The 23,762-nt window shown below is 51.6% G+C and overlaps 11 protein-coding genes across 11 annotated transcripts; 5 read left to right on the top strand and 6 right to left on the bottom strand.

Annotated features, from left to right (window-relative positions):
• Positions 1-342: 342 nt before the first annotated feature.
• QC764_0050240 (uncharacterized protein) lies at positions 343-1,491 on the bottom strand (the record flags this gene model as incomplete). The annotated part of the gene is made up of 3 exons (XM_062940401.1): positions 1,036-1,491; positions 716-976; positions 343-662 (listed from the first exon to the last, which is right to left on the bottom strand). Exons 1-3 carry the CDS (start codon positions 1,208-1,210, stop codon positions 343-345), a joined length of 756 nt encoding a protein of 251 aa, XP_062801428.1. The 5' UTR covers positions 1,211-1,491.
• A 691-nt stretch (positions 1,492-2,182) lies between these two features.
• On the bottom strand, positions 2,183-2,769 carry QC764_303275 (uncharacterized protein; the record flags this gene model as incomplete). The annotated part of the gene is made up of 3 exons (XM_062945449.1): positions 2,183-2,270; positions 2,340-2,651; positions 2,723-2,769. The coding sequence occupies 3 exons, from the start codon at positions 2,767-2,769 to the stop codon at positions 2,183-2,185; spliced, it is 447 nt and encodes a 148-aa protein (XP_062801427.1).
• Positions 2,770-3,467: 698 nt separating this feature from the next.
• On the bottom strand, positions 3,468-6,530 carry QC764_303270 (uncharacterized protein). The gene is made up of 4 exons (XM_062945448.1): positions 5,824-6,530; positions 5,472-5,754; positions 5,022-5,372; positions 3,468-4,944 (listed from the first exon to the last, which is right to left on the bottom strand). Exons 1-4 carry the CDS (start codon positions 6,095-6,097, stop codon positions 4,545-4,547), a joined length of 1,308 nt encoding a protein of 435 aa, XP_062801426.1. The 5' UTR covers positions 6,098-6,530; the 3' UTR covers positions 3,468-4,544.
• On the top strand, positions 6,053-9,179 carry QC764_303260 (uncharacterized protein). Its single transcript, XM_062945447.1, has 3 exons — positions 6,053-6,161; positions 6,236-6,783; positions 6,849-9,179. Exons 2-3 carry the CDS (start codon positions 6,391-6,393, stop codon positions 8,262-8,264), a joined length of 1,809 nt encoding a protein of 602 aa, XP_062801425.1. The 5' UTR covers positions 6,053-6,161; positions 6,236-6,390; the 3' UTR covers positions 8,265-9,179.
• A 234-nt stretch (positions 9,180-9,413) lies between these two features.
• On the bottom strand, positions 9,414-9,907 carry QC764_0050200 (uncharacterized protein; the record flags this gene model as incomplete). Its single annotated transcript, XM_062940400.1, has 2 exons — positions 9,414-9,725; positions 9,803-9,907. 2 exons carry the CDS (start codon positions 9,905-9,907, stop codon positions 9,414-9,416), a joined length of 417 nt encoding a protein of 138 aa, XP_062801424.1.
• Positions 9,908-9,937: 30 nt separating this feature from the next.
• On the bottom strand, positions 9,938-10,482 carry QC764_0050190 (uncharacterized protein; the record flags this gene model as incomplete). Its single annotated transcript, XM_062940399.1, has 3 exons — positions 9,938-10,040; positions 10,119-10,196; positions 10,274-10,482. The coding sequence occupies 3 exons, from the start codon at positions 10,480-10,482 to the stop codon at positions 9,938-9,940; spliced, it is 390 nt and encodes a 129-aa protein (XP_062801423.1).
• Positions 10,483-10,828: 346 nt separating this feature from the next.
• On the bottom strand, positions 10,829-13,860 carry QC764_303250 (uncharacterized protein). The gene is made up of 3 exons (XM_062945446.1): positions 12,254-13,860; positions 11,374-12,188; positions 10,829-11,152 (listed from the first exon to the last, which is right to left on the bottom strand). The coding sequence occupies exons 1-3, from the start codon at positions 12,260-12,262 to the stop codon at positions 11,146-11,148; spliced, it is 831 nt and encodes a 276-aa protein (XP_062801422.1). The 5' UTR covers positions 12,263-13,860; the 3' UTR covers positions 10,829-11,145.
• On the top strand, positions 12,833-14,057 carry QC764_303240 (uncharacterized protein). Its single transcript, XM_062945445.1, has 2 exons — positions 12,833-13,232; positions 13,311-14,057. The coding sequence occupies exons 1-2, from the start codon at positions 13,050-13,052 to the stop codon at positions 13,830-13,832; spliced, it is 705 nt and encodes a 234-aa protein (XP_062801421.1). The 5' UTR covers positions 12,833-13,049; the 3' UTR covers positions 13,833-14,057.
• A 193-nt stretch (positions 14,058-14,250) lies between these two features.
• Positions 14,251-15,656, top strand: QC764_303230 (uncharacterized protein). The gene is made up of 2 exons (XM_062945444.1): positions 14,251-14,940; positions 15,156-15,656. The coding sequence occupies exons 1-2, from the start codon at positions 14,572-14,574 to the stop codon at positions 15,213-15,215; spliced, it is 429 nt and encodes a 142-aa protein (XP_062801420.1). The 5' UTR covers positions 14,251-14,571; the 3' UTR covers positions 15,216-15,656.
• Positions 15,657-17,234: 1,578 nt separating this feature from the next.
• On the top strand, positions 17,235-18,308 carry QC764_303220 (uncharacterized protein; the record flags this gene model as incomplete). The annotated part of the gene is made up of 1 exon (XM_062945443.1): positions 17,235-18,308. The coding sequence occupies one exon, from the start codon at positions 17,235-17,237 to the stop codon at positions 18,306-18,308; it is 1,074 nt and encodes a 357-aa protein (XP_062801419.1).
• A 1,079-nt stretch (positions 18,309-19,387) lies between these two features.
• Positions 19,388-23,072, top strand: QC764_303210 (uncharacterized protein). Its single transcript, XM_062945442.1, has 3 exons — positions 19,388-22,109; positions 22,165-22,563; positions 22,625-23,072. Exons 1-3 carry the CDS (start codon positions 19,917-19,919, stop codon positions 22,781-22,783), a joined length of 2,751 nt encoding a protein of 916 aa, XP_062801418.1. The 5' UTR covers positions 19,388-19,916; the 3' UTR covers positions 22,784-23,072.
• Positions 23,073-23,762: the final 690 nt, after the last annotated feature.

Genomic DNA, 23,762 nt, shown 5'->3' with positions numbered 1-23,762 from the left:
ATAAGTTCGGGAACCTGCGTGATATCTTGGTGAGCCGCTAGTAGCATATCTGTAGCGGTGCGAGGGTCCCATTGCTCCTCGTTGATGGCATTGTCGGTTCGGTTTAGTGTAATGATGAGATGAGGTAGAACTGGTTGATTAACAGCTTTCTCGATAGAGGAATACGCCCATTCCACCAAGTTCACCAGAATATCTGATTGAAATGTCCTGCTTGGTATCAAGAAAAGCAGGTCAGTAGAAATCCACGTGGATATTGCATGAGTGATTTACCTAGGTTCCTGAACCACAAACGCAATGACGTCCGAAAATGTGTAAAGTATTCGAGGAAACAAACACTTCACATCATACACTCTGGAGGAGGTTCTGGAGTCTTTGGCCCATCCGATCTTTCGCTGGAACTTTCGCCGTGCAGACCTTTCTACTGCTCTGATGTTCCTTGGCTCTTGGTACATTTTGGCCGCCACCCAGGCCTTCGCAGTCGGCAAGTAAGACGGGGTGTTTCTCATGATGAGTAGCTGGGTTGGCATAAAGGTGGACGTCTCCAGAAGCCGATATGAGGTCATTGGTTAGACCGTTCACGGGCGCAGGAAAGGATTTGGTGCCCCCAATACTCGCTTGCTCGCGGCCGATGAGCATCTTGATGACTGTGCTCTTACCCTCACCTGCTGTTGTTAGCGATAAGTCTAGGAGAATCAGGACTGCATGTTCGATGTACCTGTTTTACCAACAAAGGAGATCAACTGCAGATAACGATCTGACGTGCTGAACCCATCACTTTCCAACATTATATCAATCAAGCGGTCTGAATAGTCGAGAAGCGATTCATTGCTGCTCTTGTTCACACCAAACCACATGGTTTCCGTATCAGTATCGAATAATTCTGCTTGTTCTTCCTTAGTCCTCCCTTCGCCGAAGATACGTTCAACAACTGCCGGGTCAACCTTTTCGTGTGGACGGTTGTCGAAACCCCTAGCACCTGTTGAAACTTATCCGAAACGAGTCTGCTCACTCAACGGACCTATCGTGTCGGCGTACCAGGACCATGAGGGCGCTCTTTGTCCCAGTAGTCATCGCAAAAGGTATAATGCCCACATTGGACGCAAGTCCAGACTTTCTTGTTTGAGCGTTGGCAAGCAACACAGGACTCTGGGGCCTGAATTTGCTCATTAAAAGGCGGCTGTCCGTTTTCCAAGGTCTGAGAAACTGTCATTATCAAGTTGATAGCGTCAGATTGACCGGGGGTAGAGAAGTTGATGTGTGGTGAAAAGAGCTATGAACGCGAGAGTATGATCAACAGGCAGTGATCAAGCGAAGCCGTAAGATAAAAGGACAAGAAGAAAGAGAATGCCAGAGGGAGCCAGGAAGAAGAGCCGAGAGGAACGAGCCCCCCGTTAGAAAGGCTGGCGTCATGTTCGCCAAGCCTCAAGCCAACACCTCCTGACAATTCCAAAACTGCATTTTTTAAAACTAGAACACCACAGAAGGGCGATGGTGCTCGCCCCGGATAAGGCTGAGCAATGACGGCGTATCATTTGCCGACAATACTTTTGGGGCGCCTGCAAGATAAGAATAATGATTTGATTTGATCATTTGATCGATTCGAATGGTGAGGAAATTAGCTAAATCTGCATGATCCCGGTACCGGTGTGTTGTCCCAACTGAAGATTTGGATTGTGTTGTGTGTGGTGCACCTCTCGACCCCCTCTCAGACGCAGAGCCTCACGATGTGGTCAAAAAACAACAACAAGAGACTTCTAGACCCGGATATTCTTGTGCAAGTACCTGGTAGTTAACGAATTCCAAAGACGCTAGCTGTTCGGGGCTTTGCAAGCCTCTGAGAACAGACCGTGTTGGTTAGATGTGAACAGAAAGTGGTTATGGCTCAGGCTCTCCATCAAACGTAAGAACAACCGCAAGGACCTGGCCAAGTATCTTAGGTAATTTGGGATCCATACATCTGTGATCACAGCTCTTAATTATTTTCTGCATGCATGCGCCGTTGTGTTGCAAGCTGATGATGATAACAAGTGGATTATCCACAAGTTACATGTCACAGTACAGCTAGGTATTTACGCCAAGGCAAGGTAAATAGAATAGTGATAAAGTACCATGACGTGTGTTTCTTACAGAAAGAAAATACATGTAACGCCAAAGGCCCCTCCCATTCCGCTTTACAACTTCCTCAACTCCGACTCGTCATCCGGTACAGACTCCTTAACGCCTGACAGAAAAGCCATGTTAGCAAACCCGCACTGAATAGGTACTTACAGCCGCCATAGAAACCACAAAAGAGAACCAGACACTCACAAATCACCGTCCCGTCCACAAGAGCAGAACACCCTCCCCAACCAGAAGTAAAAACATTAATCCTATCAAGCCCATCCTCCGAGACCCCAAAAGCAGAAGCGATATCCTCACAGGTGTCCCCGCCCTTCACGGTGTAAGTCTCGCACGACCCACCAGCGGGGGGCGGGGGCGATAGCTCGATGGTTGGCGGTGGGGGTACCGTCCGCCGGCGACTCGATGGTGGGGAGAGGCAGCAGACAGGTTCGGTGCAGCACATGCGCATGCCGACGTAGATATTCCCACAGACATTGGGGTTGAAGCGGTCAAAGTCGTATTGCGAGATGCGGCAACGTTGGGCTAGTTCACTTTATGGGAGAGGTTTAGTGAGGCGAATTGATGTCAAAGAGGGGAATCCAGTTGAAAGTGGTAGACGTACAAGCAGCCTTCGCCAGGTTGGGCGTTGATGGATTGGCATTGGCCCATGTTGAGGTTTCAAGATAGTACAGAAATAAAAGTCTGATCAGCTGATGAAGAGTTCAAGAATTGGGTTTGAAAGGCGTCTTTTCGGGATCTTATACAGAGGATTCCAAACACCGGCAACAACAGGGGGGCAAGATACAAGGGTTGCGAGGTCTGGTTAGGGCGATGTGGTTGTTGGTTGTTGAATATCAATGCATTACACAAAGCCTAGTCACGAACATCTCCATATTAGGACATATGATGATTTCTGTAGCAATAGTCAGCTCCTATGTAACCTTGGAACAGGGGTGTGATGATGTGTTGGTTGTGCAACTAGCAACCAACAACATACCAACATCTGCAATGATTTTCATTAGCGAGTTTCAACTATCTTGAAATGTCGGTCAGGACTTTCGTTGCCGCGATAATTCTGGGGGTTGTGAAGGTAACTGGAAATGTTCAGATCAAAGCTGTTGGTGGATGGTATCTGTCGGCTCCGCGAAGACCAAGAGCAGGGATTAAACGGGGTTAAAAGGGGCATTGAGTGGAGCCAAAAATTCACCAAAACATACAACACCAGGGATTCCCCAGTGGTCACCCACCTGAGTACTAGTCTGGCGATCAGCTGTTTGACTCGGGCAGAGCGGACGGGATGCCGTATTTTCAGCTGTCTATGGTCGTATGTGATAGTTTGGGTAAGAATGTGCTGCTATTAAAGTTGGGGTTGCTGGCCAATATTTCCGGCCTCGGCGGCTTCATGGTTGAAAATATGTACGAGGACATAATCTCACCGAGACCCGGATAGAGACGTAGTATTTACTGAGAAACACCAGCTTGACTGAACTCGATTGTTATTGGAGCTATAGTAGTGGCATCCTGGGTTTGCAGTTCGGTAACCCAGCTTCCGCAGCCCTTGAGTTGAGCATGATAGGCATCGTATAGTACGCTGTCTAGCTCCAATATTTTACTGACCGCCACTTCGCGATTTACCTCGCCTGGCATTCTGTGGCTGGCTGGAGACTTGACGGGCCTTCCAACTTTCCAGCAACATCTGCCACGTCTCGCTGTTTGTAGTAGATTCTTTTCCTCGGATGTTCCGCTGTATGTGAATATAGTCCTCCAGCAACTGGATTACTTCATCGTAGCGGCCCATGGCGTGCCAAATCAATGCCAGATTGTATATATTGAACAGAGTGTCCGCATGATCCGGTCCAGACGCCCTCTTTCGCAGTTCGAAGGCTTGGAGGGCGAAATGCTCTGCCTCTGTGTACCTCTTGTCGTCCAGTAATGTGTCTGATAGCTTGCCCATACAGTGCATAGTTCTGGGATCTTCTTCTCCAAAGTTCTCCATGTATATCCTCAGCTCTTTGTTTTGTGCGTCAGCGGCAAGCGATAATCGATCCAGGTCCGTGTAAATCTCTCCTAGTACAGATAGGAAATATGCCACGCTGAGATCATTCTCTCCATGCACTCTTTTGCCGCCCCAAGCCCTTGTAGTGCCAGAGATTCCGATTCGTGTTTGGTGTCATGGGTACGACGATATACCTCAGCGAGCGTATACATTCTGTAGAGTGTCTCGCGATGGTCCTCCCCTAGCACCTGTTTACTCATTTCAAACGTTTTCAACGCCAACGGCTCAGCAGCCGAGTACTCTTCACTGTCAGTCAACTGCCATACCAACCTGGTCATACTCTTCAAAGTGTCGGGGTGGTCGATTCCAAGAAGCCTCATATCTGCTTCCACTTCCTGCACTGGCTGCAACCGCAAGATCGCGCTCTGGTCAAGGAGCCTAGGCGATATCAATGGTATTGCTTCCATCCCTTTAGCGGTGGTATCGCCTCCAGTGCAATCTGCTGCAAATGCCTTCCCAGATGCTGGCAAAAGCTCGTGCTGTCCCTCTCCGTCTCTTGCGTTGTCCATTCGTCACACAGTGGGCAGGATCTAGTAGAGGAGTCTCTTTTTGTTTGAACCATGGCCAAAATATTGCTGGTTTTCAGGTTTTGGGATTGGTGCTTGGTGTTAAGGTGCTGCATTAGAGTCGATCGAGACAGAAACCTTACGTGACAGGGCTGACACTTCCAGGTGCTTCTGTGAAACTCAAGTTCGTGGCTAAACCACTCGCGTCGACTTGCAAACAGACCCGATCCGCATTGCTGGGACGTACAGACGTAAGGTTTGAGGTCCTCAGACACGTGCTGCCTAAACAGCCAATTCCAAATTAGCACCCAGTCGTAGAAATAAAAGACTGCAAGCCTGCTGTCAAACAATCAACATACCTCCATTCGGACCGTGTGCCAATTGATTTGATGACACCACAGAACGGACACTGAAAAGGTTTGCCGAACTGAAGAGGGATCCCATCAATGACAAATGTGGTCAAGTCTGCTACCTCAAGCCCACCATTGTCTTCCTCGAAGACAACTCGTTCGGTCCCAGTGTCCGTATCATACGTAGGAGTTGTATCCTTTTCGGTTGCAGATATGTTGATTGCCGTGCTCTCCTTTGGGGTCATAGACGGGGCTGGAGACTTTGACTTTGACTCGTTGCCTGATAACAACGTAGGTAGGCTCCTCAGCTCCAGTTGAGGGGTGATTTCTGGCGTATGTCGGTCTTTCGTTTTGCTCTTCCTAAGAATTAACGCGCGCCGGAATAAAAGGGCCTGTCAAAGTGTCTTGCAAAGCCGAGGCTGTTGAGATAGCTTCGGGTATTTTCTTTAGAGGCGGCACATGTGATAATCATAGATGAAATCGTCTCCTGGTGCCGGAACAGATATTGTAGCTAGACTGCTGCTTTCATGACGAATTTCGCGTCGCAACAAGGAGGCCAGCTTAAACAAACGGTCTATATGAGACCAAATACTGAGAAAAAGCTCATCAACTCGAGTTGTTGGCGAGGAAAGAAACGCAACGAGTTCTGCGTTCTCTGGGTCTGCTTGCTCTTCATCTCCCAGCAGAGACATGAGATCATCTTCTTGACTGCCGGGCTGCTCTTCGGAAAGTATCGATCCAACTAATGTGGGTAGATGAAGGGCAGGAGTTAGAAGCTGAAACGTCCACCTTGGAGAGGGAGTTTCCATACTGTCGTTCAGGGCACTGTTAAGATTTAGGAGGGTATCGTAGATGGCATTGTGAGCATCCTGTTTCCGTTCATCTGTCGAATTCCAAAGTAGCTCGTCTTGTAACCCCTCCAGATCCTGTCTCCAGACACTGAAGCGGCCCTGGGCATCGTGTGCTGTGATGGTATGCTGGTGATCTCGCGGAAGGATTTGAATTAAATGTTCGAAATTTGCCCAACATTGCCTCGCTGAGTCAAACAAAAGTTCGGGGTCAACGTACTCTGATATTTGTGACATGTTCAAGGGGCTTCTTTAGTACTTTAAGAGGGTTGAAAATCGACACAGATGATGTGAAACACTGGTGAAGATGAGCTTCGACATCGGCAAGCCCCCGCAAGGTGCTGACGCTTACCCCTCTTCGATTGGGGCGGGTAGTATTTGCACCGACGTGCATGACCGGAACGCACCCCTCCACAATAAAGCTGTCGTCGAAGATTGACAGAAGAATGGCTGGGAGGTATCCGGAGGGAACTTGAAATTCGCCTTTATAATTTTCGTCAAGGTATCGGAGCCCATCAACCTTCATCCACATGTCTGGCCTCGAAGTGGCCGGTGTCGTCCTCAGCACTTTTCCACTCATCATCGACGGTGGGAAGCTAGTGCGGGGTTATCTTCAGATGACAAAGTTCTGGTGGAAGTTTTCATCACAATTCCCCGACTTTATCTCTGCCGTCGAAGATGAACTCATTGCATTTCGACAGAACGTGGAGCTTGTCTTACGACCTTTGGCCTTGGATGCCGCCACAGAGTCAGACCTCTTGAACAACGCGCATTCGAGAGGATGGCACGATTCAAAGCTCCGATCGATGCTGAAGGCTCGACTTGGCAGAGAAAAGTTGGTGTGGTTCATGGAAAAGCTTCGCCGTCTGAACCAAATTCTGGAAGAGATTTGTACTCTGTTGATGCCCATACAAGACGGAAAGGTACGTTAGGAATGGTCACGTTCAGCGAGGACCATGGTGGATTCTGACACAATGTTCACCTCTAGATTCACATCCCACGTTCGGGGACTGTTGATTTTGCAATTCTGAGACTGGCTGTTAGCTTCACAAAAAAGCGGGATCTGATGAAAGAAGTAACCACGATAAACACACAAATCAGCCGATTTCTTGAGGCGGACCTTCGTATAGCGCAAGCCACATTGCTTGCGCCAGCTATCATGGGCAAGGAGGAGTGGAAGGCATGCCTAGCTGCCACGGCTCCTTATTTTGACATGCAGTCTAAGACGGCTCAGCTCTACAGGGCTTTTCGACCTGAAAGTTGGCTTTGCAGGTGTCAAACTCTTCATTCGTGTGGGATAGCTACGGTCTGGTCGGATCACCACGCAAAACAGTCAGGAAGGGGGGCTATCGACCTGTTTCTGGGTTCAAATGAGCCACCAAACATGCCTGTGGAAGTAGGCGTCGAAGTCTCTGCTGGAGTGGACTCTACCTGTGATGGGAGCGGCAATGCTGAGCCCTTGTTCGATCAGGTGGCAGACCTAACCGCTCGTATACGGCTGGATGCCGGGTTCGAGATGCATATCAAGGCAGGGAAACAGCAGAATTCCACGGTGCTCGCACTCTCGAGCTTCCAAACCGCGGTAAATCCACGTCAATCCATCATAGACCCCATCTGGATGCCTAGGAAAACGGCAAAGCTTGCAAAACCAGATTCGGCACAACGCCATGCAGTACCCAAACTTCCTGAGGCAGCATCGCCTGTCCCAAAGAAACTCCGAGTTGGTTGCAACCTCCTGAAAAATCCCATATCTGTGCTGGAGCAACATGGAGACACCATTCACTATGAGGACAACACAATCACTCTAAGTGCTAAACGACAACATCCAAGTGAGACAGGATCCTCATTAAAGTCAAGTATACAAACACTAGTGGACTTTCGCAAGTCAGCCTCCCTTCTTCTCAGCGAGCGTATTCGCATAGGCATCAAGCTTGCCTACACCATTCTCGGACTGGGAACATCCGCCTGGATCCCCCAAGCCTGGGATGATCGCGATGTCCAGGTAGTCAGAAATACACCCCCCACGGTTTACTTCCACCACGCTTCTATCCGCTCGGCACTGGAGCGACAAGTGGCCAACTCCAGAGAACACGCACAGATGACTATTTTCACACTTGGAACGACTCTCCTCCAGCTCCTCTTTCAGGAACGCATCGAAGACCAACCCTACTACAAAGCTCACTGTAACTCCGATGGGTCGGTGAATGATTGGACACATTGGCGGGCGGCGCAGGAGTGGCAGGAGGAGGTGGAAATGATACATGGGCCGGAGCTGGCGGACGTCATTGCGAGGTGTGTCGGTGTCAACTTTGTCGCCACACCAGACCTGGGGAAAGCCGAGTTCGTTCAAGAGGTGTTGATCTCTGTGATCGAACCGTTGGAGAAGTACGTTAAGCATTTTTGAGATGGGTGTGTGAGTTTCGATGGGCTGCAGAGCTGTCGAGGCCACCTACAACTTCATGTGGACGTTGACTAGCTACCTGGTAGCTACTTACCTGAACCCACAAAAGAATGGATCCGAGACCAACCTCTGCCAAGCCACCCAACCCATCACCATGCTCCTCAGCCAGTCCAACCAGCATTTTTCCATACACCAAACCCCTCAGCAACCCAAAGCGGACAGGACCAAATACCCCAAAACCTCAAGATTCACTATCGGCGCCGACCTTGTTCATCTCCTCCACCAGGGAGATATTGAGCATCAGTCATGTTGCAAGGCATAACGTGACCTTGGTAAAACGCTCCATGAAATGAATCTTTGGAATGGGGTCAAGAGACTGCAGGAAGAACCGACAGCCATTCATGAACAGGCTGAGCTAAGGTAGCAATAATAGTGTGAAAAACTGTAGGAGCAATGTTGCCGGACTCGAACAGTGATCAAGCCAGGCGGGGTCCATCTGAGAGGGAAAAGTTCAAATTGGTGAACCATTAAATGATGAGATCTATCCGGTGGTTTTGACATTGGTATCAATCACACTTACTGGGAATCAAATGCATGGATAATAAAGATAGGAATTAGGTAGTCAGTGGCTTGCAACTCATACCTGGTACCTACATACCTATGTTTCATATCTGCTCAGTGCCCGTTATGTCAATTTCTCGTCCCCTGGCCTTCGTCCCGGCTCAGGGCACAATTTATCCCAACGTTTAGATAATTCCATCCCGACGTGCAAACCGCTTGATCATAACTTACGGCATTGCTATCTAATTTAGTGGTTAGCTAAGATAGAGTCGCTGGCTAGCTGGGATAAAGTCGCTGGGTAGCTGGGGACAGGATCGATAGTTAGCTCGGATAAAGTCGTTGTCTAGCTGGGATAAAATAAGTGAAAGTGATCCTAAGGTGTTGATGTACCTGGATTTAACATAAAGACTCAGGTAAGAAACTTCAAATTATGTATCTGGCCTCCTGCTATCCAGGAAATCTAGCACATTCACATCAAAGCACTGGCAACCAAAGGCTCTCCCATACAAATATACCATCAAACTGTCTGTCTAGCCCACACCCTTCACAAACAGTTTTAACCGCGCCTAGATGGGTATTTAGCATCAAGTATCAGTGGGTAGCTCGATCCATACTGTCTTTGATAATGAGGACGTACCGGTTGCCAACAAATGAAACCAGATGTGGGAAGCGATCAGCGGCATTGTGGTCGTTACTCTCCAGTATGCTGATGTCGGTCAAGCGATCTGTGTAGTTGAACGTCAACCCATCGCTACCCTGATCTATGCCGAACCACTTGTTCTTCGCATCTATGGCAAACTCTCCGTCTAGGTCCTCAACCTCCTTGTTGCGGAAGATATATTCGAGGCGCTTGGCCACACCCAAGACTGACCTTTTCGTGGGGACGGCCGCCGATGCCCATGACTGCGGGGCTTGTGAGGACGTTCTTTTCCCGAGCAACCATCGCAGAAGTTGAAACCGCACTGGATGTAAGTCCCTACTCTCCTCGTGGTGCTTTCGCAAGCCATGCAGCTTGGTGGCTCGGTCGGGTCGGTGATCGCAGTGGTCTCGGGCTCGGTGCTATCGGCCTGCGGAGAGGTGGGCATTGTTGCAAGAGTATGAGGGAATCGGGAACGTCAAATTGGCAGCGAGTGGTAGAGCTCTTCGTGAGCGTGCAGTGAGAAGGTCGGAGCGGAAGAAGCGCGAAGTGGCTCGAGAATCGAGATACCCGTGGCAGCTCTGTTGCAGCAGGGAAAAACTGGCACGGCGAAGCTCAACCAAAAGGGGTGGCCTCTTGGCCACGTTGGAAAATGTCACGCGCAGAAATGGGACACCACCGTGTCCTTCAGGTATGAGAAGAGAATGCAATCCGATGAAGATGACGGAACGTGCTTGCTAGTGTGCACTGAGACTGCGCCAGGTGTTAGATACCGCAGTTTCGGTGTCAAACGGGAAACAGCAACTCGACCTACTGATCAGACGAATTCGAGCAAAAGAGAGCCGGCCTTGGAAGCGGAGTGAAGCTATCACCATCCCAAGGCTGCGGAGCGCCGAAAGGCCTCCATCTCCATTCCACTGCAGCAACGCACGCTGCAAAGAAGGCAGCCGGCAACCATGACACCTCACATGCACCAAGCTGACACGAGTGGAGATTTTGCCTGCTGACAATGGGTATTCTCATGGTTTACGTCTACAATATACGCAGTTCGATATAGTTGCATGTTTGATGGCAGCGTTACACAAAGTCACCATCGACTTCCTTCCCTCGTCAATGTTCGCGACTTGGCACTGGACCCGACAGCCCGGACAACTGGGGTTCGGCAATCTACTGGATATTAAACCATCTTTGTTTGTCTAACCTCCCGCTGGTCGAGGAACAAAGACACCCAAACGCTCGGTAGCGGTGGCCATAGCTTGATGCGGGTTGCCGACGACCACTCTACCTTCAGCAGCTCTATGGCTACCTACTCTTCACCAACCCAACCCCCCTGTAGGACAAAAATAACAACCACAGAGCTGTGGACAGATAGAGCGCAAGACATATTACAACATAAATAGAGTACATACTAACACAAAATTACAATACAGTTTAAAGCCACAAAAGATAAGACAAAGGAAACGCAAGGTCTAGACCTCGGTAGACAAAACTCAAGACATCTCCTTTTCTACCCCCTTCATCTGCATATTACATCAGCCCTTGACAACATAGGTATTGCACCTCCCAACGCCTGATCATGGAAAGAAGAAAAGTGCAATTTATCCGTCCCTGTAGTGATAAACAACGCGCCGTCGTGGTTAGCCGATCTTGCTCTCTTTTCTCTTGATGACGTGAAACTGAATAGCCCTAATTGCTGTGACAAAATCCCCGAGAAAATCGGTGTGTATGAGCCTTCATTGCCTTGTTCATCCGTGATAGTAGAAGAGAGAAAGTGTTAGAAGAGTTGGTCGGCATGGTATCGCTCACGCGGAAGCCACTAAGCCAATGCGCGATGATGACACAAACCCAGGACCATGAATCAGGGGAGCCACAAAGGAAGAAGGGTAGAAAAGATGAAAAGAAAGGTAAACATACAGCAAAGCAAGCGTCAAATCACCATGGATATGCGCCTTGAGCTCAATCTCAATCTCCAGATTGAGGTCTAGTCTGAGCCTCAATGGGTTCTTGCCGCCACCATCACCACCGCCCTGCTGCTGCTGCTGCTGCATCATCATTTGCTGCTGCTGCTGCTGACGGTACAGCGCCTGTTGCTGCTCACGGTAAGATGGCTCGTTCTTCCCCCTGCGGCGAGGGCGGTCGACCTGTCTGTTTTCGACATCAGACTCGGCCTGTCGTTGCTTCTTCTTCTTTTGGTCGCGCATCCACTTAGGCTGGGGCTTCTCATCGTCCTTGGGGGTGGGAGGCTGGGAGGAAGAGGGTGTGCTGCTGCGGTCGTCGACGACCGAGGCGGGCTTGCCCTTCTTGGTGGTGTTGCTCTTTTGTCGCTGGGGTTGGGGTGGAGGGATGACTTCCTCCTCTTCTTCTTCCTCGTCTTCTTCAGAGGCAGCGTCCTCATCATCTTGCTCTTCGTCGTCGTAAGCCTGCTCCTCTTCCTCTGCTCCCTCCTCGTCGTATGGCTCTTCGCCTTCCTGGTCCTCGTCTTCTTGGTAGTCGTCACCTAGAACTCCCGCGTTCTCCTCATCTGGGTTCTCCTCGTCGTAGTCTTCATTGTCGAGGGGCTTGTCTCCAGGTGGCTTGTCGGTATCAGCATGGCCAGCTTCCGTGGGCTTGTTGTCCTCGGGCTTGTTGTCACCAACTGTGGAGGTCTGAGGCAGGTTGCTAGCCTCGGGCTGCCCGGTCTTGGTCTCATCCTCCTTCTTGGGGAACTCCTCGTTGGGCTTTGGAGTCTGCTTTTTCTTGTTACGATTCTTCATTCTCTGAGATGGCATGGTGAGTGAACAGAGAAAGAACTTACCGACGACATGGCGACAGACTGGTTTTCTTTTAGGTCAATGTGTTGCTTCTGGTGGAGATAGATGCTGGGATCACGCTGCGACAAAACAAAAAGCTAGCTGCAAAGTTTGGACGGGAAGAGTAAGTATCACTTGTGGTGTCTAGTGGTGATGAGGTTTAAAGAGATTCTTTGAACCAAGGCCGTTCCAAGGATCGACCAAGGGTCCAGTGAGACCCCTTATGCATCATAGCTTCGGGACACGACCAAAAATCATGATTTTGGGGCTCTTCGGCTTCTCACCAGACCACGGCTTCGTGAATCTGGTGCCGGGTGACGACATAGGGGGGTGGGCCGAACAAGTTTCTTTGGGTGCGCAAAAAAGAAAGGCATGATGGCTTGCAACCTGGAGGGCATCGTTTCGAGGCCTGTGACGTCAATGCTGCATGAGAGCTGTTTAGCCGCTGCAGTAATGGGAGGTTGAGGAGGAAACAAGCTTTTCAGGGTACCGGGATTAGCCAACTTCGGTTGCATAGGATGGCATTGTCCCGCCAAGAAGAGGAGAGAGAGGGGGGGTGAACGCAAGAACAGCCTCGTCCGTACTAACGGCCGGCCGGAGAGACGGTGGGTGGTAGGGTCTTGGAACTATATGACGAAGCTGTGTTCAACCTTCCACCGGGAAGATGAAGCTGACGAGTATGATATGTTGTTTGAATGAGACTGAATCACACCAGACGACATCACACAGACTCGGATACTCTGGCGCCATTGCTACCCTCCTCCTAAGCATCCAATACGACGAATATCGACTACCGAGACGATGGTCGTGGGCTTGCTTGTCATAGCGGGCATTCCCACGACGATAGGGGTCTGCGAAGCCCTGAGCGCGCAGAAGAAGGCCAATGAAGCGGCAAAAGAGAAGGCCAAGTTCCGTATGACGGTCACCGTTTCTCTCGACGAGGATGGCCCGGTCGAGTGTTGGTGCGTTTTGAAGAACGGCATGGTGAGTCTTGTTTGGGAAAACCCAGATGACATCAACAAACCGGAAGAAACTCCGTTCGGCTGACATTCTCTTTGGCAGTTGTGGATCGACCACCCGTCCTTTCCTGTGCCTGGCCACAAGTTCTTTGGGTACTACTTCCCATACCCGTCCGAGGAGCAGCACTTGGGCATGGTGAGCACCATCGCCGACGACCCGCCCATGCTGAACTGGATCTATGTCGATAAAGACACCAACTTGGTGCGCCATGGAGGGCGGCAGGCTACGCTGGGACACACCATTGGCCCATGGTTCTGGACCAGTGATGAGAAGTGGCTGACGCTGGAAGGTGACGCGGCCCGCTTTGTGGCGGTTCAGATGGAAAACAAGAAATGGGCCATCGCTTTGGATCGCGATGGGTGTTTTTCGGAGGAGGATGTGAGTGAAAGCGAGGAGGAGGGTGAGAGTGAGGATGACAGCGAAACGGAGGGGGACAAAGAGGAGCTATGGCCGGAAGGGGGCGTGTTGAACAGACACCGTTCGCGCCAGTGGGTCCCTGTGTTGCTTCGCCGGCAGCTGCAGTTGGGAATGGAGAGCCGCTATGTCAAGGGCGCGAATGGGTAGGCGAAACGTGGAGGATGGGGAGGGGGTGTGTGCGTGAGAGTGACGTTGACATGAGCGATCGCGGGGGGGAGGATCATGTGAAGCTGGACTTGTCTTGTTGGATGATGGTGTTTGTGGGTGAGGTGTGAATGCATGTTTCATGTGGGCCGGGATGATGTGCCCTGGGGGGGTGTCCCTTGGGGTGTCATTGGCCTCGGGTGTTGAGTGCTGCAGAGTGCATCAGGGGGCGTTCTCGGCGCTGTAATTTTAGTGAGCTTTTCTCTTTATGCAGCTAAACAGGGGCTAGATTAACACACCCCCATTTTGTGTTGATCCATCCTCGCTTGCCTAGAACACGAGCATGGTGCTACCCCCCGTGATCATTGGACAGAGACAGTCATACTTTGTGCTGAGTGACTACTGTACCTTATGGTGTAAGGCCGTCGGCTAGCCGTGGTGTGCTGTAGCGGCTGTGGTGTAGGGCCTGGTGTCGGAGATTTTCTGCTGGACTCGTCAGAATGAGGGCTCCTCCTGTCGAGGCCGATGACTTCATTGCTCATCCGTCCGATAGAATCCTGTTTTGGACACAAAGGGTTCTGGAGATGTCTGCCGTTTATAAGTGCCCATCTCGGAGTCCCTAGGACCCTTAAGATGCATCTCATCGTTCAACTTCTCTAGAAAGCAACCTGATCAGCAAGACCCTGAACCCATCTCTTCCTACAACACCTCACGGCTACTCCCACCACAACAAACACCCACAATGTCTTCCCGAAGCGGCTCAGAGACCAAGAAGCCCAAGCGCCAGCCAAAGCCCCAGGTCTACGAGTCTGAGGGTGAGGAGTCTGAGGACTATGCTCCTCCCCCACGGAGACGCGGAAAGCGCCAGCAACAGCAGGGCGGCGGTGGTCCCCTTGACAGCCTTGCCCTCGACAGCGTCGGACAAACAGCAGGCGGCCTTGTCAACGGTGCAACCGGTGTGCTAGGTGGTGTAGCTGGCGGCGCCGTCAACCAACAAGGCGGTGGTGGCGGCGGCAAGAGCGACACTTTGAGGCTTCGTCTTGACCTCAACCTCGACATTGAGATTACTCTCAAGGCAAAGATCCATGGTGATCTTGAGCTTGCTCTCTTGTAAGTTACCCTTTTCTTTTATCTTCATTTTACCCATCCCTATTCTTACCCTTCCCCTTCCCCTCTCCTTCCCCTCCTCCTGATCAAGTGAACGGCGCACGCGACAACCACGGCGACTGCGATTTGGTTAGCTTCGAGGGTCGGATGCATCGCCTTCTTGTTTACTTCATCTCTCTTTCCGTCATGTTTCTTACCTAAGGCTAAAGGTCCATGTAGAGAGACATAAGCAAGACACGCCCTCCCATGTGGAGGACGATCAGCAGGCTGTTTGCCTAGACAGATGCTCGATGAGATGACCATGATGGTGGATGATGCGCCTCCGCTTGATAGCACACTGTTACACGTCAACTGCAAGACAGAGAGACATGGGGCTAATTCCTTAGGAACTGAAGCAACTAAACTTTCCGGTTCCAAGCTCTCGTGAGCTTTTTCTCATCTCGTGTGCATTTGAGGGCTGGGTGAGGGTATCTCATGTCGGGCGGCGAATGGAGTAGTTGTTTTCTTAATGATGGGGGTTTTTCTGGTCTTTAGTCTTTTGTATACTATCTTTATCCTAATAATTGTATTAGATATGCTTCGGGACACTGTTGTGGTTGTTGTTCTATTTTGCTGTATTTTATCTCTGTGTGAAGTTTGGCGAAGCTTTTGCCTAGTATGGCGCCGATAGCATGGCCAGTGCTTAATGGCACGTTACACAGGGGCCCGGATCGATTTCAGCGGGCAGGTTCCACTGTGCCACAGTTGACCCGTGCTTTTCCAGCGGGCGCTCGCAGCTGTCATGCAGCGGGATACCAGGAACCTGGGAGAAAACAATTTACAGTGCATCAACCGCTGCGTCACAAATTGCACCTCTGCTGTAAAACAACCTCAAAATTTTCTTTTGTTGATGACAATCATGATATCTGGTGAGGCCATTTTACAACGTCCGGACAACGAGGAATCGGAATTACAATGAAGAACGATTGCCTGACAACGGCCTGCCGTCGGATCTTCGACCACCTACCTTAGCATGCAGCTGCTGTACCTCGGTGGCGCGTTTCGGGATCGCTCAAGGTCATGACGCACGACGGCCACTTCTGCATTTTCCCCGAATTACCTATCAAACCGCTTCTACGATATATGGACGGACTGAGGTTCGACTCAGACATATAATGTCCTCCGTGTAATGGCCTGTTGTTACAACTCCATGCGGCACAGGTCATGCTCAGCAATAATATCGTTGTTATGCCGGCACCAGGAACGACTGCAACTCTACCACGGCGCAGCCGTCAGACTTGCTGGCCTTCCGAGATCTCGAGTCACCTCCCAGGCGGCCCGACTCGGCCTCGGCCGTGATGCCATTGTAGCATCATACGGGGTTCGACATGGCTAAGACCGATATATGCTGGTTATCCGTTCATGATCTCCAGGAAAACCACGATTTATCAACCGCTAACGACGCATAAAGCTGCATGCCAAAGGAGCCAGCACCTTGTTGACCTCGCTTCCATGCCTTGCCTCGCTTGCTTCAGAGCAGGCAGTGGTGCAGAAACCGGTTTTCAACAAGCACTGGCCGACGAATCGTATGGCGGCTGCAGTTCTCCAGTCCGTTGATGATGTGTCAGCTCGGCCCGTCTATTGTTCTGCTCGAATGTCTCAGTCTCGCTCGATTTCGAAGAACACTAGAATTCTGATCCGTCCAGTGACAGGGCTTGAGATATTCTGGTCCGAAGCTAACCAGGCAGTTCAACGCTTTCATCAGCACTGATCTCAACGGTTCGCTAACTGATCCTCGGGACAATGCCAAGCCCCCGATATGCAGCTACATCCCAGCACGAAAAACCACCTCACTGGATATCAAAAGCCCAGCACAATGTTCTGCTTTGTCTTGGGCAAAGACTCGCAATTTGACTGCCAACCTGACGATGTGCATAGGCTATCCTAATAAGCTTAGCAAGCGCAGAGGTGCAATCGGCTAACACCGTCTTCTCACTCGTGTCACCCAACCCAGCTCCATGTTGGTCTCGACCCTGCCAGGGTTGAGTCGAGACCCTTGCAGCTTCGAAGCTCGCAAGATTCAACCCTGGTCCGATGACGTCACTCACCCCCTCCTTTCCTACTTCACGCCCTCAACACACACCCAACAGCCTTCACGCACGTCGACCAGTCGAATGCTCTGGAACCGGCCTAAACTGGTGTTTCAGGCTTTCAGCCCCAAGACCCTTTGCATTTCTCTGCGGAGACTGGAGTCCGATCGGATACTAGCAACTCCCAACACTGCAGATTCCAGCTAGGTTGATCATCACCACAAGAATCATGACATCCAAACAATTCACTCAGGCATCTCAACTGCCAAGGTCTCGCCGGCAGTCACAGGATGACATTGTGGAGGTTGGCCATGAAGACGAGAGCGACATCGAAGTTGAGGACATTACCGACCAGCCGGAGCCAGAGACACAGGAAAAAAGGGATCTCCCAGACAGAACGAAAAGTAGGAGCCCAGCATATGTTGCCCCTATTCCCAAGATTGGCAGCATTCCAGAGGTTTCCCCTGGAATCTCCTTATCACCTGAGCGACCAAAATTGCCGCCTTATGTGGGGTCTATTCTGATGGGCAAGACAGTTGATGAGTATGGGGACATTGTAGACGATCAGACGGGGCAGGTGCTCGCCCGTGCCGGCGGTGACCTCCCCGAGATTATTGGGCGCAAAGTCTCCAACAGGGACGGCGACATACTGGGAGACAACGGGGAACTTTTGGGTTATGTCGCCGACATTGAGATCGAAAGGAAACCCAGCACGAGCCCACATTCACCACGGACCGAGTCCCAACCTCGCAGCTTACTGGACATGATGCGAAAGGCCAATGCTTCCTTGATGGTTGACCACCTGGGCAATATTCTGGATGCGTCTGGGAATGTCGTGGGGAAGTTCCTTGACAACAACAACCCGCTTCACCGCAAGGAGAAAGAGCAACAGGAACTTCGAGAGCGCATTCAACAGCAAGCAGAGGCTGGGCCGTCATCAGTGAGGAAAAAGAAGCAAGGGAAAAAGTCTGAGAAGGAAGGCAAAGAGGGAGGTCAGGAGGATGGCGTGGCAGACGAGCAAGAAGAGCATCCGTCACCGCCGCCAAAATCTCCCAAGAGAGAGCAGCAGAAGCAGTCTCAGGCAAAAGAGCAGGAGCAGGAGCCGGACCAGCCGAGACAACCCAGACGAACGGAGGAAGAGAGAAGACAGAACGCGGAATCTTGGAGAAAGGAGAACCCCAGTGACAGCCCGTCCGATATCTTCCTGGACGTGAAGTCAACAAAGGAAGGGATTCAACTTACCATTCGGATTCCTACCGTGTTTGGTAGTCAGCAGATCAAGCCTAACATCTCGTTTTCTTGATGGATCGGGATTAGTCTTACCGTCAGAGGCGTTGGTATATGCACTTGGGATGATGTAATGAAAGGAATGATGGGGATCAAATTCCGGGGTTATGGTGCCAAACTTATGTTTGGTTATGCGATTGCAAGACCCGCGGGAAGGGTCCGGAAAGAAGCGAGCTCGTCACACAATAGCGAAGATATCAAGTAATTTTCTTTCAGAAAGTTCCATGACAAGCAGCTAGTGAGCCGTTATGCACGTGGGAGAGGGGTGAGAAGGAAGCTGAGGCCACTAAAATTCGGTTTCTGAGTGAGAAGAGGGGACTCGAAGATCTCGAGCCCCGGCAAGTTTCCAGTCCGGTTCCGGGATGCCAAACGGAACATCCAACGTTTTTCGCTTCAGCCCACACACCCCCAGCTTTTCGGGAGCCCAGCCCTAGAAGGAAACTGAGTAGCTGGCCCTGGCCAGTCAGTCCCACATGTTATTCACCACTCACCACCCAACTGCACTAGGATCCATATCCATGTAGCAAGGGGGGTAGCAAGGGGGGTGGGCAGAGAAAATACACACCAGCCACTACGGCCACTCCTTTACCTCAGCCCGCGTATCTCCCTCGCCACAGTTGACGCTACTTGCCGCTTCGTAAACACGGCAAGCCACTCTTTGATCCAGCCACACCTCTTACACGCACACTGTGAGTGTCTGTGACACACAACATCCAACTTTCTTGACACATTGCTGTCCAATCTTGAGTTGTTTTCCCACCAGTTCAACGGTTTCGCTTGTTCATTGTCCAATCCCAATGACAAGTCCACCTTCCTGATCAAGATTTCCCCGCCCAATGATGGAGGGCACTCGCCACACTTTACCTCCGACAGGTTTGAAGCAAGCCACCGATCTGTCGATTTGTTACGCAGACTTAGTGCCACAGGCAGGATTTTGGGATGTGTGGCTGGTATGACGCGCAGCTTTTGGAGGTGTTGGCCTCTCGGAGGGCGGGGGGAAGGGGGAGGTGAGGGGGATGAAGTCATCCCGGGGGCATAGCTAGGTGTGTGGGACGGCAGGTGTTGGGGAGTGTTGGGGACAAGGAAAAGGGGGGTTGTCAGTTTGCTTCTTGCGCGAGTGGGAGTTTCCCCTAGGTTTCGTGACGTAAAGAAGAGACGATGATGACGTCCGGGGAGATATTCTGAGCTTCTCGAAAAAGCCGGCTTGTCTCGAAGTTATCGTCTGACGACGACGGGTGAAAAGAGTGGTTGAGGTAGCAAGATGCTGACGACATAAAAAGGTTGAGGCTAGTGCTGTGTTCTTGTCTGATCCTTTTTTTTCCTTCTGGACCAACGAAAATTCTACATAACTATCTGCGGTAATCTCTTGACCTTTGAGCACAGCCACACATCTACATCATTTTGTTGTCACTGTACAGCTTTAGCACACCGTAACTCACCTTGCTTGCTTTTTTTTATTTTTCACCTCAGACCCTACCTATACAGTCACACCATCATCTTACCTCCGTACCTATCTTGTGCCATCCTGGAACTCTTCTTCAACCTATCCCTTCCCTTACGTCCCGCTTCCCCTACCACAACCCCCACCACGGAAGGCACCTTTACAACCGCACCACAATACAATATGTCCGACATTGCGAAGAAGACGCTCCCCTCCCGCAAGGGAAAGAAGCAGCAACAGCAGCAGGAGGTCTCCACCCCCCAAGAGGAAAACGTCCCTCGCTCTGCCCCCTCCCCTCCGGCTATTGATCTCCAGAAGGAGCAGAACAAGAACCGGGAGGAGGAGGAGGAGAACGACGAGGTTGTGACCACGTCGGGGGATTTCGAGGGGAATGATGGCAGTGAGGTGGAGAGGGAGAGTGGGGGGTATACTCATCTGGAGAAGCCCAAGGAAACAGAGGAGGGGATCCAGATGGAGGATAAGGAGGAGGAGAAGCCGGAGAAGGTTGAGCCCGAGGCTATGAGTGACAAGACGGAGACTGAGGCTGGGGAGGATACTAAGACTACGACGGAGGAGAAGGTCGAGTCGTCCGAGAAGCCAGAGTCTGACAAGGCTGAGGAAGAGACCCAGACCTCCGCCGCGGATAAGATCTCTGAGGCGCCGTCGGGGTTGACGGAGCAGGCTAAGAAGGCTTTTGACCAGGCGAGCGAGAACCAGCCTACTGATGAGGCTAGGGAGGAGTTCCTCAAGAGTGCAAAGGAGGATGCTACCACCACATCGGAGAAGCCTCCTGCCTCGGAGACAGTCGACAAGGCTGCCTCGGAGAAGCCAGACGTTGAGGCTGCGGATAACAACATCGACGAGCCTGAGCCTGCTACTTCTGAGAAGCCAGACATTGACACCAAGACTGTCAGCGACAAGGCCGAGTCTGTCGCCAAGTCAGGGTCCGAGAAGCCCGATGTTGAGCAGCAAACAGAGAAAGCCCCCTCCACCACCGGCACGGAGCAGCAGCAACGCCAAACTGAAGCTGGTGAGCAAGCACAAGAGCAATTCGACCCCCACCAAATCCAAGACGGCCAGTCACAGGTCCAGGACTTCTCCCCATCCCAAGCCGAAGGTCAACCCGAAGGTACAATCCAAGAGGACCAACCCCAAGGCGTCGAAGCAGGCGAGGGCTCCACCGTAGCCGAACAAATGGACTTTTCCATTCTCAAGAACGGCACCGTCAACAAAGGCGGCAACGTCGTTTCCGATGGCAAGGTTGTCGGTCGTGTCGTGAGCGGCATCCTGCAGTACCTCATCGGCAAGAAGGTCGACGAAAACGGGGATATCTGGTCCGACAACGGCAAGATCATCGGCAAGGCTGAGCCCATCTCTGACTCGGAACGTGATGACATGCTCAAAGAGTCTGCGCCGTTCGAGTCCTTCCCTGACGCGGTTGTTGACGGGAATGGGATGGTTGTCAGCAATGGGGAGTGGGTGGGCAAGATTATCGAAGGGGATGTCAAGCAGTTGAGGGGGAAGTCTGTTGATGCTGATGGGGACGTGCTTGACAAGGCGGGGAATGTGATTGGGAAGGCGGAACGTTGGGAGCCGGAGGAGGAGGTGGAGGAGGAGGTTAAGGAGGTGGATAATAGCTTGTTGGCTGGGAAGAGGGTCAACAAGGCGGGGTATGTGGTTGATGGGAACGGGGTTATTTACGGGAGGGTGGTGGAGGGGGATCCGAAGAGGATGGTGGGGAGGATGTGTGATAGGAAGGGGAATATTCTGAGTGAGAGTGGTGATGTTTTGGGGAAGGCGGAGTTGGTTAGTGAGGGGGAGAGGGAGGGATCCAAGGAGGGGCCGTTTGCCGAGTTGGAGGGGTGCACGGTTGCTAAGGATGGGACTGTTGTTACGCCTTCGGGGGATATCGTGGGGAGATTGGTGAAGGGAGAGGGCAAGGTCTTGTTTGGCAGGGCGGTTGATGAGGATGGTGATGTGTTGGATAAGAATGGCAATGTCATTGGCAAGGCTGAGCGCTGGGAGCCCGAGGAGGTTCAGAAGTCCAAGAACCCCATGTCGGGCCGCAAGGTCAACAAGGAGGGCAATGTTGTTGATGGTGATGGTAACCTCATTGGCAAGTTGACTTCTGGCGATCCTCAGGTCTGCTCGGGCAAGGGGATTGACGACGACGGTGATGTTGTCGACCAGAAGGGCACTGTCATTGGCCACTGCTCGCTTCTTGAGGACATTCCTGAGGTCAAGGACGAGGAGACACCTGAACAGAAGGAGAAGCGCGAGCAAGCTGAGAATGACAAGAAGATGGCCATCCAGATGTCTGTCTGCATTGCCCAGTGCCTTGACAAGATTCGACCTATCTGCAAGATGATCACCGAGGTAAGTTATCACTACCAACTCACGCCACAGCTTGTTCATCACTAACACACAGTAGAAAATTGACAAGGCAGAGCGCACTCCGGAAGACGAGCGCGACGAAGAGCAGCTTGTCAAGGAGGTCCGCCCTCTAATCGAAGAGGGTGGCCGCATCTTGACCGAGGCTCAAGGCATCATCAAGGGCCTCGACCCTGATGGCCGCATCTCGGCCAACGCCAAGCATAAGACTGCTGCTCGCGAGGCCACTCCGGAGGAGTACCGTCTTGCTGAGCTCCTCAAGGATCTCACTGGCGATGTCACTCAGTGCATCGACAATGCCAAGCGCAAGCTTGAGGATATGCCCCACGCAAAGAAGGAGCTCAACCCTCTGTGGGGTCTGCTCAACGAGCCTCTGTTCCAGATCCTTGCCGCCGTTGGGTTGTTGTTGAGTGGTGTGCTCAACCTCGTTGGCAGATTGGTAAGTCCTTTCAGGGTCCACTTGCAACGCAAGGAACAACGTGCTAATACTAGTACTATAGCTAAGCGGCCTTGGATTGGGAGGACTGGTTGACGGGTTGCTAGGTACACTCGGCTTGAACCGCGTCCTTGCCGGATTGGGTCTTGGATCCTTCAGTGACAGTCTCAAGTCGGGTAAGAAGAAGAAGGGTGGTCTTTTGGGCGGAGTCTTGGGTGGCTAAAGCCACGTAGTATGAGTGATGAGTGTTCATGATTAATGACTTGTAATTTTCTCTTGTTTATCTCCTTGTACGTTGGCTCAAGTTTTGTTTGTTTGTCTGTTTGTAATGTGTAAAATATCGGCAGGCGGGAATAACTGAGAGTGAGAGCGAAATAGGAAATGTGACTTACACAGCGAGAAGATCGCGTCTGGGAACTGTTAGCAGACTGGAGGTTAGCGTGATTTCTTGCCAAGATGAGATCCACTCAGCGTAGCATCCAAATTGATGCTAGAGACAGCATTCTCACTCCAAATCCGATGGCAGCTGTGGTTTGGTGCACGTGGAAGGGCCAGCTCGGGAAACTGTCTCCGTTCATCCTGCTGCTGCAGTTCTGTCCCGTAGCGATGCAGTGAGCAGTCGGATGGCATCTGCAGTCGTCAGTTGATCATCGCATAGTGTCCGCGGGCTGAGTGCTAGAAAACAAGGCGGGATGCTGCTCATGCCCGAAGTTGCAGGTGTTGACAAGCCACAGGGTAGCGCCGAACCTAATTCGAAGCTCGATCAGTGAAGTCAGAGGCGGCCGGCCGCTGCGACTGTCGGCGTGAAGCTGGAATACCCGGCTGGAAATATTTTGGTGGGGCCGACCACCGGCGCAGGGCTGTGACGGCTGTGACTTTTGACACCTGGAATGGACCCCGCCCTGCCTTGGCGTCATCCGTGAACCGGATGTCAGGTACCTAGTAATAGAATGTCCGTTGGGCCGGTCGCCCTCTTCGCCCGCTTCTTGCAGAGATCTCAAAGAATATGGCCGTGATCGCACAATTTAACAATATCGTATCCCGAGAATATCGAGAGAAGGATCGGCTCATCGGCTTGCCGTTATGTGCTACAATGTCGCGCTGGGTGTGTTACTTACGGGAGAACACTTAATTGACAGCGTGTGATTGGACGGACCTGCAGACCGGCACGCAGCTTTCTTCCCCGCAAAAACTTGAATTCC

The sequence above is a fragment of the Podospora pseudoanserina genome, chromosome 3, assembly GCF_035222485.1.
Source record: "Podospora pseudoanserina strain CBS 124.78 chromosome 3, whole genome shotgun sequence".
NCBI lineage: Eukaryota > Fungi > Ascomycota > Sordariomycetes > Sordariales > Podosporaceae > Podospora > Podospora pseudoanserina.
The sequence above is the reverse complement of the archived record's forward strand: the minus strand, read 5'-3'. Positions and strand labels throughout refer to the sequence as shown.

Coding starts and splice junctions, on each gene's coding strand:
- QC764_303270 (XM_062945448.1), bottom strand. CDS start 6,097: ATGTCACAAATATCAGAGTACGTTGACCCCGAACTTTTGTTTGACTCA. Junction 5,755..5,823: donor TAACAGTGCCCTGAACGACA/GTATGGAAACTC, acceptor TACCCACATTAG/TTGGATCGATACTTTCCGAA. Junction 5,373..5,471: donor TTCATCTATGATTATCACAT/GTGCCGCCTCTA, acceptor GTTAATTCTTAG/GAAGAGCAAAACGAAAGACC.
- QC764_303260 (XM_062945447.1), top strand. CDS start 6,391: ATGTCTGGCCTCGAAGTGGCCGGTGTCGTCCTCAGCACTTTTCCACTC. Junction 6,784..6,848: donor TGCCCATACAAGACGGAAAG/GTACGTTAGGAA, acceptor GTTCACCTCTAG/ATTCACATCCCACGTTCGGG.
- QC764_303240 (XM_062945445.1), top strand. CDS start 13,050: ATGGTCGTGGGCTTGCTTGTCATAGCGGGCATTCCCACGACGATAGGG. Junction 13,233..13,310: donor GCGTTTTGAAGAACGGCATG/GTGAGTCTTGTT, acceptor TCTCTTTGGCAG/TTGTGGATCGACCACCCGTC.
- QC764_303230 (XM_062945444.1), top strand. CDS start 14,572: ATGTCTTCCCGAAGCGGCTCAGAGACCAAGAAGCCCAAGCGCCAGCCA. Junction 14,941..15,155: donor ATCTTGAGCTTGCTCTCTTG/TAAGTTACCCTT, acceptor AGGTCCATGTAG/AGAGACATAAGCAAGACACG.
- QC764_303210 (XM_062945442.1), top strand. CDS start 19,917: ATGTCCGACATTGCGAAGAAGACGCTCCCCTCCCGCAAGGGAAAGAAG. Junction 22,110..22,164: donor TCTGCAAGATGATCACCGAG/GTAAGTTATCAC, acceptor AACACACAGTAG/AAAATTGACAAGGCAGAGCG. Junction 22,564..22,624: donor TCAACCTCGTTGGCAGATTG/GTAAGTCCTTTC, acceptor CTAGTACTATAG/CTAAGCGGCCTTGGATTGGG.